At 41.5% G+C, this 15,153-nt stretch overlaps 1 protein-coding gene and 1 long non-coding RNA gene across 7 annotated transcripts in view; one reads left to right on the top strand and one right to left on the bottom strand.

Moving 5' to 3' along the window:
- Positions 1–5,113, top strand: part of Slc9a9 (solute carrier family 9 member A9) — a 691,893-nt gene extending 686,780 nt beyond the window's left edge. For all 4 annotated transcript variants that reach the window (XM_013159812.3, XM_063249139.1, XM_063249140.1 and 1 more), the window contains exons 15-16: positions 1,902–2,007; positions 3,325–5,113. In XM_013159812.3, the coding sequence (XP_013015266.1) occupies positions 1,902–2,007; positions 3,325–3,552 (334 nt within the window). In that variant the 3' untranslated portion in view covers positions 3,553–5,113. The remainder of the gene's footprint in view (positions 1–1,901; positions 2,008–3,324) is intronic.
- Positions 1–5,722, bottom strand: part of LOC134476112 (uncharacterized) — a 54,719-nt gene extending 48,997 nt beyond the window's left edge. For all 3 annotated transcript variants that reach the window (XR_010047599.1, XR_010047601.1, XR_010047600.1), the window contains exon 1: positions 5,592–5,722. This is a non-coding gene — a long non-coding RNA (uncharacterized LOC134476112). The remainder of the gene's footprint in view (positions 1–5,591) is intronic.
- Between the last annotated feature and the right edge of the window lie 9,431 nt (positions 5,723–15,153).

Here is a 15,153-nt window from a genome sequence, read left to right as displayed (position 1 = left end):
TAAGAAGAAAGTGTTCTACACAATTCTAAATTTGTGTTTCACTTGGCATTAAGTATGGCATTTATTTTTCAGCATACTGAGAGGCTCGGTGGAAGTTACCCAGTCTTCTCTCAAACTCCTGGGCCTTGGCCAATCTCTTCATTTTTTTCAAAGGATGTCTCTAAAAAGGCTGCTTGCTTGCTGCCACCCCTCCATCTAGAAATAAAGTTGGCTGGGTTTTCTTTGATTTACACTTGGGTTGTACACATATTTTGTCTACCTCACCTCATTCTTATTAAAACAACCTCCTCCTTCCATTGACCTGTGCGTGCTGCGATACCTAGCAAGATCATGTGTCCTCAAATGGCCTGGCCCATCAGGGGCTGCAGCTCTCAGGCAGGGCTGAGCTCTGCATGCTTTGCTCTATGGAGAACCCAGGCAGCAGATCACAGGGCAAGATTCTGCCCTGATAACTTACCTTCTGCTATGGATAATATTGGCAAATTTAAAATAGCAAAAGGAGCCTTTGGATTATTTAAAACCATATTATTTCAAGACCTCAATTTCTTCATCCATTAAGTGAAATAACACCTTAATCAACAAATATTAACAAAGATATTCAAGGGTTTTTCCAATTTTCGAATATACCATTGCAAATACCAGTATCTCCAACTTTAATTTCTCCCCTAACACGTAGCTGCACTCAGCAGAGGCTGATCTAAAAGGCAGAATCAAGTTCCCATTTGCAGTTGAAAGTTGTGGATTCTCTCAACCATCCTTTCAGTCCCTTCCTTGCATCCTAACTGGAACATGTTCTTGGGTATCCCCACTTTGCTGCTGTTTCAGTGTCAAATGATTCATAGTAAGAGGCAACTGGATGGCAGGTCCCCTCTGGGTGCACTGTCCCTCTGTTCCCTCACACTCAGGGAGTCAGGGAAATGACAGGGCAGTGTTCTCCAGCTCCTGCAGAGTCACCTCCAAGATCTTCTCATACCCCGAGTGCTTGCAGGTAACTGTGGATCTTCACAAGTCAACCAGTGTTAACCCCTCTCCATTTTTTTCCTTTTCCTTTGTATTACAGCTTTTCAGAAAGTTGATGAGGTGAAATATTCTCCAGCAGAGGAAATAATGCAGAGCTTAAAAGTCATTTCTGATGGAATGGTGAAATAATTCCACTACTTTTCTTTGAGTAAGAAAATAATAATAAGACAACCTGAGGCAGGCTCTGGGGATTTCATTATTGATAGGCTGGAGGGAAACATAATGGCTTTAGATGAACAGGTTTTTTTTTTTAACCTGCTAGAGCTCTTTGGGGTGGGGAGATGAGAAAGACGAGTGCTAAACAATAGAATAAACTTGGCACCAGCTTATTTACATAATTTGTATAGAAATGCATCGGTGTATGAAGTACAAAGTGACTGTGTTGAACAGTGAAAATAAAGTATTTTGGAAAACAATCTATGTTCACTGCCCAGCTCTAAAATAACTGAACATTTTATGAAATACCTCGTTTCTTTGTGAAAATGACTGGTGGTTCAAGATCTATGTGTGTATGTGTGCAGTCTTAAGAAAATACAATCTCTTATGCTATTGTTTAAAGTAATTCCTAAGAATGCATCCTCTAAGCAGAGGAGACATGGGTGGGGGAGGGGCTGGGAAGAGGAGCCATTGCACCTCTCTCCAATACAGCATGGACTCTCCACCATTTCTTCATGATTAAAGGCTATCAGGAGGGCTGGAAAAGTGTGTGAAGCAAAGATTATAAACAGCAGTTTTCACAGGCCAAATTGCTTCTCAAATGAAGGAGTAGGAGATTTAATGGTGAACATAACTGTCTGTTTAGCAGCGTGCAGAAGTTTGTTCTCTGCAAGAAATGAAACCCCCACTCCCTTTTGACAAGTCTTCCTTAACAGGCTTCACAGATATCTGAAACCGATTTTAACACACTCTGGTCCTCCACTGACCACAACACTACCAGAATGGTGTGGCCCAATTTCCAGGCTTCTGACCAGTCCTCAGGCCTACGGGGTGAGTAAATATCCCACGTGGGACAAACTTGGCAACTATTAATGAGCCTGGGAGCCTCAAGGCTGTTCTTCCTTGGAAGAGGTAGCATTTTTTAAAAATTTTGCTGCAGCAAGAATCATTTCTCTTCTCTTTGCAGTTGTTGCTGATGTTGGCTTATTCTTCTTTTAAAAATGCAGTTTTTTATTGTTACCAATATTTTTAACCATAACATGAGCTTAGAAAATGTAGGCAAAGTAATGTGTTCTCACGAACTGCTGTGTTTTGAGGTTTTGAATATTAGGCCTGTGCTTTATTGCTTGAGAAAGTGTAGTAAAAAATGCTGAGAAGCAATTAGAATCATTGGTAGCAAATCAGAGTGTCAGGCAGTTGGAGAAGAGCAGAGTCTTAGGGCTGGAAGTGTCCTTAGAGGTTGTGCAGCTGGCTTACCCCTGCATACATATAGAACACACATCTCAGATATGTGCAGGACACAGGAGCCTAATGCAGCTTCTCAAAGTGTGGTTCCCAGCCCTGAAGCCTGAGCATCACTTGGGAGCTGCTTAGAAATGCACATTCATAGACCCAAGCCCAGAAAATGTGTGCCTGGGTCCCAGCGATCTGTGTTTCAACAGGCTCTACACAGCCTACTGGTGCAGGCTAAAGCAGGAATTGGGCCTTATTATACCTAGCCAGTGCTCATTCCACATGTTATTTAGTGTTACCCCCAGAGCCTACAGAAAATGAATCGAGATCTCAATTCTTCCCTTCAAGAGAACCTCTGTATGAAAAAGATTATTATTAGTCAGTATTGTTAGTTGCCAACATTATCTGCTATGATAACTTCCAACTATTTCTCACCTTGTGACATTTATCCCAAGAAATGTGCTGAGAGGACATCTTTTTAAGGTAGAATATAACAAAAATTGTATTTTGTGACTTTTGTGATAGGTGGAAATATTACAAAATCAACATGCGACAACCTCTCTACTCTGAGGCCACAAATTCTGCTAATTGTTAACTCCTCTACCCCAGTTGGTAGAAATGTTAGAAATGTCCATTAAATTCTGTTTCACTCCCATAACCCAACAAGGTTTAATTGGTATGTGTTCTGTGATAAATCTCATTTGGGGCCTGCAGAACTCTTTTGATTGGATAGAGCCAAGTTTCCAACGCTAACTCAGGGAAATGCTGAGCCACGCCTCAACAGCAACCCGCAAGGCAAGACAGGGCAGTTAAGAAAAGGAAAAGAAGTGTCCCACTTTTTAACACACTTGCTGTTACTGTTTTCTGACTTCGTCAACAAGTCATCTGTCTCTCCCTTTGTTTTTCCGAAACTAGGAACAATTGAAAGAAGATGATGTGGACTGCATTGTAAACCAGGACGAGCTAGCTATGACCTACCAGGAGCAAGCCTCCTTGCCCAGCAGTCCTCCTCCAGGGCCAGATCCAGACCAGAAAGCTTCGCCCCAGTCTCCAAGCAAGGAAAACATCTATGAGGGAGACCTGGGCCTGGGGGGCTACGAACTCAAGCTTGAGCAGACTCTGGGTCAATCCCAGGTGAACTAACTGGCGTGAAGAGGGCAGATGTCACCACAAGTCGGGCAAGCCTCACGGAGGACCACAGCCAACTGACAAGGCAGTACAGCGAAGAGGCTGGAAAACAAATTAAGAGCATAAACTAGAGAAAATAAAACCCTTGTCTGGTGCCTGCAGAAATGAGAATTTATTATCAGCGCTCTATATTATGCAACTGAATTTAATTGTTTATCAGCAGCCAGTTTTACTACTGGAGGAGGTGAGGTGGGAGAAGGGAGAGTCAGGTACGGGGTCTGAGGGTTGGAACTGTGCTGTGGAAAGTCTCTGCGTCCCTCACTTGCATTTTGGGTTTTATTCCCTTCCTTAAGGAGAGTTAAAAGTAAGAAAAAGAGCTTCTGAGCAGAAGCATGTTTTGCCTACATTGAAGGGAATGTCCAGTTGTTTAGTAAGTGATAAGTTTACGTTTGTAGGACTTGACTCCCTCTCGGTCTAAATACCTCCAAGACAGCGTGCAGACGCAGGGAAGTATTCAGTGCCCACTTCTGATGGCCTCACAGAACCCACAGGGAGTTGGAAACCTACTGTTCTGGTTGGCATCCTTTCCACACTGCTTCTGCCCCTGGTCAAAGGGATCACACACTGCAGGGTGTGCCTATGCTAAATGCAGCGTCGCTTTCTGACTGCAGGACCCCTTGCAAGGAAAGCTGGTTTCTTTTCCAATATGATGTTTTACCTGCAGAATGAGCCTTCCTTCTCTGCTTGCTTCCACGTCTTGGCTCTGCAGTGGGGCCCTTCTGTCTGCTAGGTGATAAGATTTCACAACACAAGTTGTTCTCCACATGGCAGAAGTCTGTGCAAGAAACCCAGCCTGTCTCTCAATTCAGTGCTCACAATCAGTTAGTAGCGCAGACACAGGGTTGAAAATGAGTGGATCACGCAAAGGAACCAGAGATAAAACGTCAAAATCGCTTATTGAAAGGCATGGCTCGTGGCCCATGTTGGAGAGATCAACACAATAATTCTGCTTTTAATTCTGCTGCATGACCTGTGCCTTTGAAGCCAGAAGATACCTCAAGCCTAGCTTCTCTTGACATATAGATGTTAATAGTAGACTCCAGGCCAGATGTGGCGGTACATGCCTGTAATCCTAGCCCAACACTGAGGAGGCTGAGGAAGGAGGCCAGTCTGACTTACATACAGAATTCAAGACTAGCCTGAACTACATGGTGAGACTCTGTTTCAAAAAAAGAAAATAGTAGACTTCAAAAAGCAAGCAAGCAGATCTAGGTTCCCAGCTTCTGCTGAGTCTCTGTCTGATAGAGCCAGAGAAGGGAATCTTCCTCAAACCCAGCGTTTAAACTAATGTATGCTTTGCATACCACTTGTTAGGCCTTAAATATTAGCTGTGACGGTATAGGGCATACTTCTGTGCACATTCATTTTCTTGCTTTTCATATAGTAGATTTGGGAGGAATAAATTGTTTTATACTCAATTTATAATCTTATCATTCCAGGTAAAAATGGCAAATGGGGAAAGCACGATGTTTTCTAATTTCACTTAATCCTAATAAAATTTTGTTGTTAAGTATGATTGTTTTGGCTAATGCTTTATTCAAGGGATCTTCTTTGTCCAGGCTAACTGGCAGTTCTGGATGATGCAGGCACCAAAAGCCAACATAAGGGAGATGCGAGGGGTTCCAAGATGCAGGCAGAGGCAGAGGGGCTGGTGCAACAAGCTGCTAAGGAGTGAGGAAGTGGTGGTGGGCTAGGAAGATTCCCCAGAGAAGGGAAACTGAGTCACAAAAAGTAGCATGACCTCCTCGTTTCTCACTGAAGGTGACCACAAACTGTGAAGACCTACAGAATCGGGTGGAAGAAACACTGAAGGGCGAAGGAAAGAAAGGCAGAAAATAAGGATTCATCTTGCCTCCATCACATAAAAGAAAGAGATAAAAGCTTGGTATTTTCTTTATTTTGCATGAAGGAAGAAATAACAGGAAAAGAGATCCTCCAAAAAGGCAAACATTACTGGAGGCAGAAATAGAGAAAGAGAAAGAAATATGACTTACCATTTGGAAATGAGATAAACCCCAACACCAGCTCCCTAAGAAGGCACAGCAAAAATAGGCTGCTGCCGTCCAAGCAAAGCCTCTCCCTGCTTAGAAACAAGATCTCCTCCTGCCTGAGCATCACAAATCGCTGCGGCCAAGAAGGGAGCACTGTTTATGCAGAGTGACCCCTAACAGATCTGACATCATGAGTCTGAGGAAATCATGTGCTGCTCAATCTGCCAGACAAGATGCAAAATCCGGTTTTGAGATGTGATTTCCTGGCTTTTCCTCCAAATCAGTCCAGGCCCCTATCAGAGGCTAGTGGCCCAGTTAAGCAGTTGACACAGCCAAATTCCTGTTATGCTCCTGCTGTGAAAGATAATAATTTGTGATCTTAAGGAATTCTCTGTGCCTTTGTTAGCAGCCTCAAGACTGTGAAATTCAAACCTATTATTTACTGCCAATTTCTAATGAATAATAAAGGCAAAAGCGCTTTAGTCAAGCTACTAATTCTTCCACTTATTATTAGAGGTCTAAACAGGACTCTAATTAATTAACTGACTTGAATTTTTCACCATGTTTGCGTCACACATTCACAGGTGCATACACACTATGAGCCCCACTCACTGCCAGGGACTCGGCTGGGCCTCTGTGGTGTCCCCTGGGATTCATGAAGTATCTGAGCAAGTCTGAAGCTTTGTAGAAAATGCTCATTAATCATGAAACTTCTAGAAACTTCTCAGCCTTTTAACAGTATAAATCAAAGCTAAAAATTTAAATACCCCTTTGACCTACTAACTTCTTATGCAGAACTTTTATTCTAGATGTGAGATAATTTATGCATAACAAAAGTATTTAGCAAAACAATTGAATTGCCCTCCTTGCTAAATAAATCATGGAACCATCATTTTATAAAACAGTACCATATACACTGATAAATCTGACTACTTGAAAATATGAAAAAATATGACATAATAAAACAAATTGAATAACAAAGATCAAACTGTGAGAAAATATGTTTATATACTTTTTGATTGTGTATGGGTGTTAGAATAAGGATTATTCTTCAGGATATACAAAGAACTCTTACCAATAAATGATAAAAGAAGAAAATTACCAATACAAAATTGTACCAAGATTATATAGCATTACGTATGTATATCTTCAGTCCAGAATTTCTACTTTTAGGCATCTATGTAGATAATTAAGAATTTGACATTTATATATAAGGTGGTATATAAAATGATATTCATTATAGCACTCTTCTTGCAAAATATTGGCAGGGGGAATAAGATATCCATCAACAGCAGAACAGTTAGCTAAATAAACTACAGATTACTCTTCAGCAATCAATTACACTCTGTATAGAGATCAGTCTCTATGTATGCACTGGGGTGGAAACATTTCCAAGATGTATTGTCAGTAAAATGTAGCAAACTGATTACAAAAAGAGAGATGGGACTAGGAGGACTGGTTTGAAGGAAACTTTGAGTTATCTGGATGTTTGTTTAATTTTTACAGTAGTGCTAGCATGTGATTTTCTTATTCAGTAAAATAAATTAAAAGTTTAAAAATAAAGTAAAGTAACATACCCTGCTTTTCCTAAAAATAAGACCTAGCCAGAAAATAATCAGCTTTGGTAGAGACCACAAATGCCAGCCCCAAACAGCCCGCCCATCCCATTCTCCTATTCAGCGGCTACTCTGTAAGCCAGGTAAGGCAAGACAGGCTGATGGGAGCTGGCATTTTTGATCTCTGGTTTTCAAGGCTGATTATTTTCCAGGTAGATCATATTTTCTGGGAAACATGGTAGGTACTGTTGCCAAATTTTGTCTAAGGTAAAGAGGAGCCATAAGAGAAAACTTGGTCTATTCTGAGGGCGCCTTAACTTCAAGAAGGGGGAAGGAGAGGCATGGTCAAGACCCCAGAGGTCTGGAAATTTAGCTGAATGATAAAGCATTGTCTACCACGTGGAAGGTCCTGGGTCCAAACTCCAGGACAGAGACAGGATTGGGGAGCAGAAGAGAAATTACAATTGAGTGGGGCTTTGTAAAGAGATTCTGATATGGTGTCCCTGCAAATAGATGATGCCACAGACTCTAAGAAAAGTATATTTTTCTTCAAAGGCACCATAGGTGAATGTAATTCATTCTCTAGAGAGAGCCACTGACAAGAAAAAGAGAGTAAGACAGAGAACCGAAAGGTGTTAAATTCGGTAGTTGGATAGAGGATGTATCTGTGAAACGCCCGCTGGAGACTCCTCCACTGTGAATCCAAGGTCTATCCCTACATGGAATAAAGAATTGGAAACAGGAAAGTGTTCTCCACTGTTACCAGGACTGTAGCCTTGCACACCTACTCCACCTCTTTCCATCCATGACAGTCAGCTGAACAAACTGTCACATCCCCCAGTACCTAACATACAGCTATTGATCTGGCAATTTTTTTAATTTTTAATAACTTTTAGTAAACCAATCAACTTCAGTCTCCTACTTTAGTGTTATATCAACTCTCCAGTCCTGTATCATAATTAGTTCTCAGGGACTCTGATCATCTTTTCCTTCTACAAGACATTGTACTAGTCACATCACATTTTCATGTAGACCGAGTGAACGAGAAGTATCTATTGCTCTTAACATAATAGTAAGGCATTTACTTGTCAGAGTTTGGGGGGGAAATGACAAAAACATAGGAGTCTTCAACCTTGATGAAATTGGAAAGTCCAGCAGTGAAGACATATTGAGATAGCTCTTCTAAAATGAAGAATAAGCTGTTTTAATTAGTCCTTTATATAGTCATAAAAAGCACAATACATAATGGCTTTGGGTTTTCTCATTTCCTACTCCAGCTCATTTACCAATGTTGAGTTTTGTCCCCCAAAAGGAGATGGTACCTATGAATGTAACTCTTTTTTGGAAACAAGGTCTTTGCAGATGATATTCAGATGAAGTCATACTGTGTGACAATGAACGCTAACTCTAATAATCAGTATTGTTTAAGGAGAGACACATGTGGTGATGGATTCAGAGATTAGACTGGTGTAGTTGTCAGCCAATGAATGCCAATAATTGCTGCAAACACCACAAAGTAGACGAGAGGCATAGAACAAATTTCCCACAAATCCTCCAGAAGGAGTCAACCCCTTGGTTTCAGGCTTGGAATATAAAAGATTAGGCAAAGCTTGGAAGCACATTTCAGTTTATGTGAGGATGTAGCCCAAATGTCCATTGTCTTTCTGCTATTTTTTTACCTTCTGGCTCCTGGTCTTCACCTATGGCTTCACAGAGAATGCCACATGAACGTCCTCTGAGCAGGCTTGGTTTGCAGATGGTTCTGCAGGATGTGTGGGCACCTCGCAAAAGTGGGAAGCTGCAGCACTACGGTCCTTTGTCTGGACATAGTCTGTAAAGATAAAACCTCACAGAGACTATGGAAAAAGGGAGACAAGGATGTTTGAGTGTGCAGAGAGACCTCTGTGCAAATAATGTGAAGATATTTATGCTCTAGTTAATGCTCACAAATTAATAATGACTTTAGTAGAGGTGAATTTTAACAATGCAGGGGATAGAATGACCCATCACATGGACGCTATTATCCCTTTTCTCTAGCTACTTGTCTGTCCAATAGTCTCATGAACAAAATGACCATGGTGATAGGAACGGAGGTCACCCATGGACTCAACAATATAGTTTTTTTCACTCATCAAAGCCAATGTAGATATAACCACTGCTGAGTGCACAATTTGCCAGAAGCAGAGACCAACTCTGAGACCCTGCTATGACACCAATCACCAAGCTGATCAGCCAGCCACCAGTGGCAGACTGATTATATTGGACCACTTCCATCATGAAAGGGACAACACATTGTTCTTACAGGAACTGATTCTTAGATCTTGGGTTTGTACTCCAGCTCATTTACCAAGGTTCACTGTAAGTAATACTTCTGCCAAAAGTACCATTCATGGATTTACAGAATGTCGACCTTCACAGTATTCCATGTGGCATTGCCTAACAGCAATGAATTCATGTTATAACTAATGAAATATATTGGTGGACCGGTGGTCATGGAATTCACTGCTCTTACCATGTTCCCCATCGTCCTGAAGCTACTGACTTACTAAAACTATGAGGACTCAGCTATAGTACCAGCTATGTAGCCAACCCCTGCAGGGCTGGGACAAAATCTTCTCCATGAGACTGAATGTGCCCTCAGTCAGCATTTACTATATGGTGCTATTTTTCCCATAGCAGGATTTACAGGTCCAAGAATCGAGAGGTAGAAATGGGAGTGATAGCACTCACTATCAGGTCAGTAATCTAGATCTACTGGCAAAGGCTTTTCTTCCTGTCCTTAGCACCTTGCGTTCTTTTGGTGTAGAAGTCTTGTTCTAAGTGGAGGAAACTTCCATCCAAGATATGACAATGATCCCACTAAACTGGAAGCTGAGGTTGCTGTTGGCTTGTCTAGAGTCTGATGTATCTAAATCAATAGATGAAGAAGCTTATTACTGAACTGACTGGAGTTACTGAACCTGATTGCCAAGGAGGAGTTGGGTTCCTGCTTCCCAATGGAGGTAAGAAAGCATATATAATATACATTTAGCACAATGAAGAACCCTTAGGAGCATTTCCTACTACTATGGTGTGCTATGATTAAAGTCAGTGCAAAACTATAACAATTCAGCTCAGGGGAAATTGCTAATGGACCAGACCCTTCAGGAATGAAGGCTGCATTACCCTATGAGCCTGTGAACTAAAAGTAGATGAGAACAAAGAGAAGAGGTAATTATAAAGCTGCTTTGACCACATGATCAGTGGCCCAAAGGAGGTCTCTAAAAGTTATAATTACTTCCTTCTTATTTTGTCATGAAATATTAGAAATATGCTAAGCAAATGTTTTTGTTTCCCTTCTCCAATATGACATTATCATCAAATGTAACATATTTTAATAACAGTTAACTTTATATTACAGTCGTAAGTTTCAAGAAATCAAAGAGAAAGACAATGATATAAGAACACTGCATTCTCTTCTTGAGAAAGGGTTATCATATTTCTATTTATCCAAGATTATTACAGCATTGTGGGGAGTATGACTTTGTTATTGCTTTTATTTGGATGCCAGATATGATTGAAGGATACATGCATGAATGCCAAGTGGGTGTATATTCTTGGTTGTTTTTATGTGTCAAGTGAGCCAGGTTACAGTTCCCACTATTTAAAATAAAACTATTCACTAGTTATTGCTGTGAAGGTATTTTTTTATAGATATGCCTCATGTTCACAAATTGTTGAAGCAAATAAAATTATGTCAAATAATCTGGGTAGCATTGATTCAGTCAGTTGAGAGGCCTCAAGAACAGAACAGAAGTTTCTGGAAAGAAGCAGAAATTCCACCTATGGAAAACAGCTTCAGCCCATGCCCTAGAGTTCCAGCCACCTTGCTGCCGGCCTGCCCTCCTCTTCATTTCCTCACAGTGAATTTCCTCACAATGAGTATCCTCCTTTTCCTCCTTCCCTTCAACCTGGAGCAGAAGGACAAAGGTTGTAAAAAGGAAGCTCACAAAAGTAAATGAGGCAAGTAGATTATTTGATGAATTCAAGTGTTTTCAGGAGTACCTCCATGATTTATTTCTTAAAAATACATCCCACTCTGTGTTCTGATTTACTCATGGTTTTGATCCAATCTTCCACTTCTTCTCTATCTGCGACATAGTTCAAAGAAAATTGGTGTCATAATGATGGTCATAAGGAAGTATAGTACTAGAGAGTAGCAAATAATTATTCAAACCCACCCATTATCCATGGCAGCACAGCTGTTAATCTAGGTGTAGAAGCAATTCTGGGGCATAAAAAACTTACCTATCTAATATAGAAGGCTCCAAATACCTGTCAAATATTTCCCGTCATCCTATCATTCATTCTGTTCAACAAATATTCATTCATAAACTTAAGCTGATAATCAAGGTTGGTGTCAGCGTCAGCATCTTCAGTGGGATAAATAAAGTTAGGACAAAAGGAGCAATGATAGAGTCCAGAAGGCACATTAATTCAGAGACATGATGGCTCACTTCATCACCGTATCATATAGATTGATGTTTAGCCATGAGCGAGGAGGAGAAAGGAGGCTCTGGGCCATCTGACTGCACAACTACCATGGCCATTTTCTCTGCATATTTGTATCCTCCTCCATGTCTCTTCCTCACTGGAAACTGGTCAGTGGGAAGGGAGCTGTCCAGCAAGGACCTAAGGTAAGAATAAGATTCAAACACCTGACTTTATAATGTGGCCTAAAGCTCACAAATCCCATATATAGCTCTCAGTTAAGAGAAATTAACAAGCCACATTCCTGAAACCCCATTTCCCATTCACCATATAGCAGATGGCAAGTATAAAGATATAATGATCAAGCAGAATGAAATTGAAACAAATCCCCCCTCTCTCATCTCCCTCTTTCTTTCTCCCTCTCCCTCTTTCCCATTAAACACTTGACCTAAAATTCCAAGCCGATTGATGACAGAGGGGAGTTTTGAACCTAGGATAATATAGCTCCAGTGACAATGGTTTTTCCCCTGCCTATGCCAAGCTGCTGGAAAAATTAATGCAAATCAATATGCACTAAGAACCCATATTTAAGGCACCAGCTTTGGACAGGGAATCAGAGAGATGCAACCCAGCTTTACTAGATGGTCAGACCAGAGCCTGGAGATTGGCCATATGTACACATAGCAGAGGACAATAGTCCAGTGCGATCTGGAAAGCCCAGGCTTCCTTGCACTGAGTTAGTCAAAATTTATTGATACTAAGAGGCAGAAATCTACGCCAACTCATTTGAAGAAGGGAAGGTGGCTTCTACATGACTTTGCCATCCAGAAGTCAGCTTTCACACAACGAAGGACCTGTCTTGGTTACTTTTCCCTCATTGCTGAAATTAAATACCTGATGCCTAAAGTTATGGACAAAAGGTTTATTTAGTTCAGCTGGCTCCAAAGCAGGGTTGCATAGCAGAGGAACCACAGTTCATGGCAGCGAAAAACAGCAAAAGCCGCAGGAGCCAAAGGGAGGAGCATGAGAGAGGACTCTTTCTGTCCCCTACATTTTATGTAGACTGTCCACCCTGGAGTGGGTGTAGCATTCACACCCATAATCCCAGCACTGGGCCACGAATCAATCACAGATTCTAGAACCCTGCCCCCAACTTTGCAAAAGGCTTTGTTGGGGGACATTTAGATGCAAACCATAACAGAACCCAAACCAGGCTACCCCTCTTCCTGTCCTCCATTTTAACCTCATTCTTCCCAGACCCAATGCAATGGTAAAGATACCACCAGCACCCTTGAGCTGTCATCATTTTTCTAACTCACAATTCCCAAACTGTGAGTGTACTTTCTCTCAAGTGCTCTAATAGAATCCTAGAAATCCAGTGATTGGCCAGGTGGGTCACATGCTGTAATCATATTCACCCAGGGTAGAGTTCCTGGGTCAGCTGGTCTATATCCTGTATCTATCTCATGGAGGTTCAAGCAGAAAGATTTGACAGCTCTTGCAATGAACAAAAATTAAGTCCTTTGTTAATTAAGACCCCCTCCAAAATTAACCTGTGTAGACAACAGAATATTGAAGTGGTCATGATTCAAAATTATAAAGTATTTCATCTTCTGCCTGCCTGTCCTCTTCAGATCTTCACCCTGAGAGAATTTGGCTGTCATGCTATAAAGACTCTCAAGCAGTCACATGGAGAATTCATATGGCAGGGAACTGAGGCTGCTTGCCAGTGTCCAGCACTAACTTCTAACCCTGAGTGAGCCACAGTAGAAAGGAATCCTCCACCCTATCAGGGCCTCAGATCACCGAAGTCCCAGATGACATCTTGACTCCAACTTTGGTAGCCATGAGACTACCCAGAGCTGGCTCCTTCAGCCATTTTCAGATTCCTGATCTGTAGAAACTGTGTAGATAATAAGTATTATTCAGCTTATGGGTGATTTGTTATACAGCAATAAATAATTCCAATGAAAAGTTATTAGACATACAAAGAAAAATATATAACCATCCAAACCATGAGGCACATTTGTTCTAGCAAAATACTATTTTTTCCTTAATGCCAAAAGCCTTAGATGACCAGAGCCCTCCTAAAGTCAGTACATATACATGTGCTTTCCCCTATTCCATTATAGAACTTAAAAATGGATGTGGTGCTGGCAGCAAAAGCAGCAGTAGCCACACCCTGTGATCACCCCTGGCTCCCAAGATGGGGTGAATGATTGAAAAGAGATACTGTGCAAGTGGAGTGTTATGGTTGATATACTGTGTCAACTTGAGAAGTTTAGAAGTTTAAGAGACTCATCTGGGATCCAGGATTCTTTCTCTGTAAATATCTTCATCCTGTGCATGAGGAAAGCACAGAGATTTTGTGAGTGCTACATCCATCCACCCTGGTGGGGGGTGGGGTGGGTGGATGGCTGCATACATTATAAGGGAAGAAAAGAGGCTTGCTCTCTCCTGTTTTTACCTGTTGCTTTGCCATCTTCTGCCTCTTGAAGTGTTGCCCAGTGCCATGCTACCCTGCCTTAGAGCCAGCTTGTTATGGATCGAAACCTCCACAAACTGTGAGCTAAATAAAACTTTCCTTCATTTTGGATATTGGGTACTTTTCTCTCATTGCTGAGACAAAATATTGGTTTTCTCTCATTATTAAGACAAAACATCTGACAAGCCACTCGTGAGTTGAACTTTAGAGCTGCCTTAAAGGAAAAAACTCTTCTGGTTCTGGTACTGGTTCTCCACTCTGAACTTCCCTGGAGAGCTTTAGAAACCATTCATGGATGGCTCCCAACCCAAGACTCTGACTTCCTCTGCCTGAACGGTGGCCTGAATTCCAGGATTTCCTAAAAGCTTCCCAGGTGATTTCAATATGCAGCCAAGGGTGAGAACCACTAGATTTCGGAGACTTTCTGGGAAGAACTGTCATTTGATTGAAGAAAATCATCAAAGGCTTCCCAGGAACTGGTCATTGGAATGGGATCTGCGAAAGATTTCAAAACTAGGGAGAACAATCCAGAAAAGGTAAGAATTTGAACAAACTGTTAGAGCAGAGGCACTGCCATGTTTTCTAGAGTGATGAGGAACATAGAGGCTGCAATGTATCTGTCAGATGATGAGGATGTTCTGTCACTTACCCTGCAATTCTGAATTATCAGGCTATGACTGTATGTACTGCTCAAACTATTGTCCAGCTATAAAAGCACCAACTCACAAAACCTGTGAATCATCAAGTTCTAAATCCTTGGCATGCAACACATTTGGGATATCATTTTAGGGAGTCACAGCTGCAGCCTAAACAAAAGAGGAAAAAATAACTGCTCCCTTCAAGCCCCCATGACCATGCCTCGTCATCCACCACATCACTTCAAATTGTCTCTCTTTCATTAACACCAGATCCAAAGATGGGAACTGCATCAGAATTTGGCTCAACTTTGTCTCAGCCAACCTTAGCTTTGGGTCTTCTGAGTATGTTCATTCCCTAGTGTCCAAGAGCCACGTTTTGTTCTCCACCCTCATCCTGTAGTCTATACTAGCTAGAA

This window comes from Cavia porcellus, unplaced genomic scaffold, assembly GCF_034190915.1.
Source record: "Cavia porcellus strain 051 isolate PalLab524CR breed Dunkin Hartley unplaced genomic scaffold, mCavPor4.1 scaffold_5, whole genome shotgun sequence".
Lineage (NCBI taxonomy): Eukaryota > Metazoa > Chordata > Mammalia > Rodentia > Caviidae > Cavia > Cavia porcellus.
The sequence above is the reverse complement of the archived record's forward strand: the minus strand, read 5'-3'. Positions and strand labels throughout refer to the sequence as shown.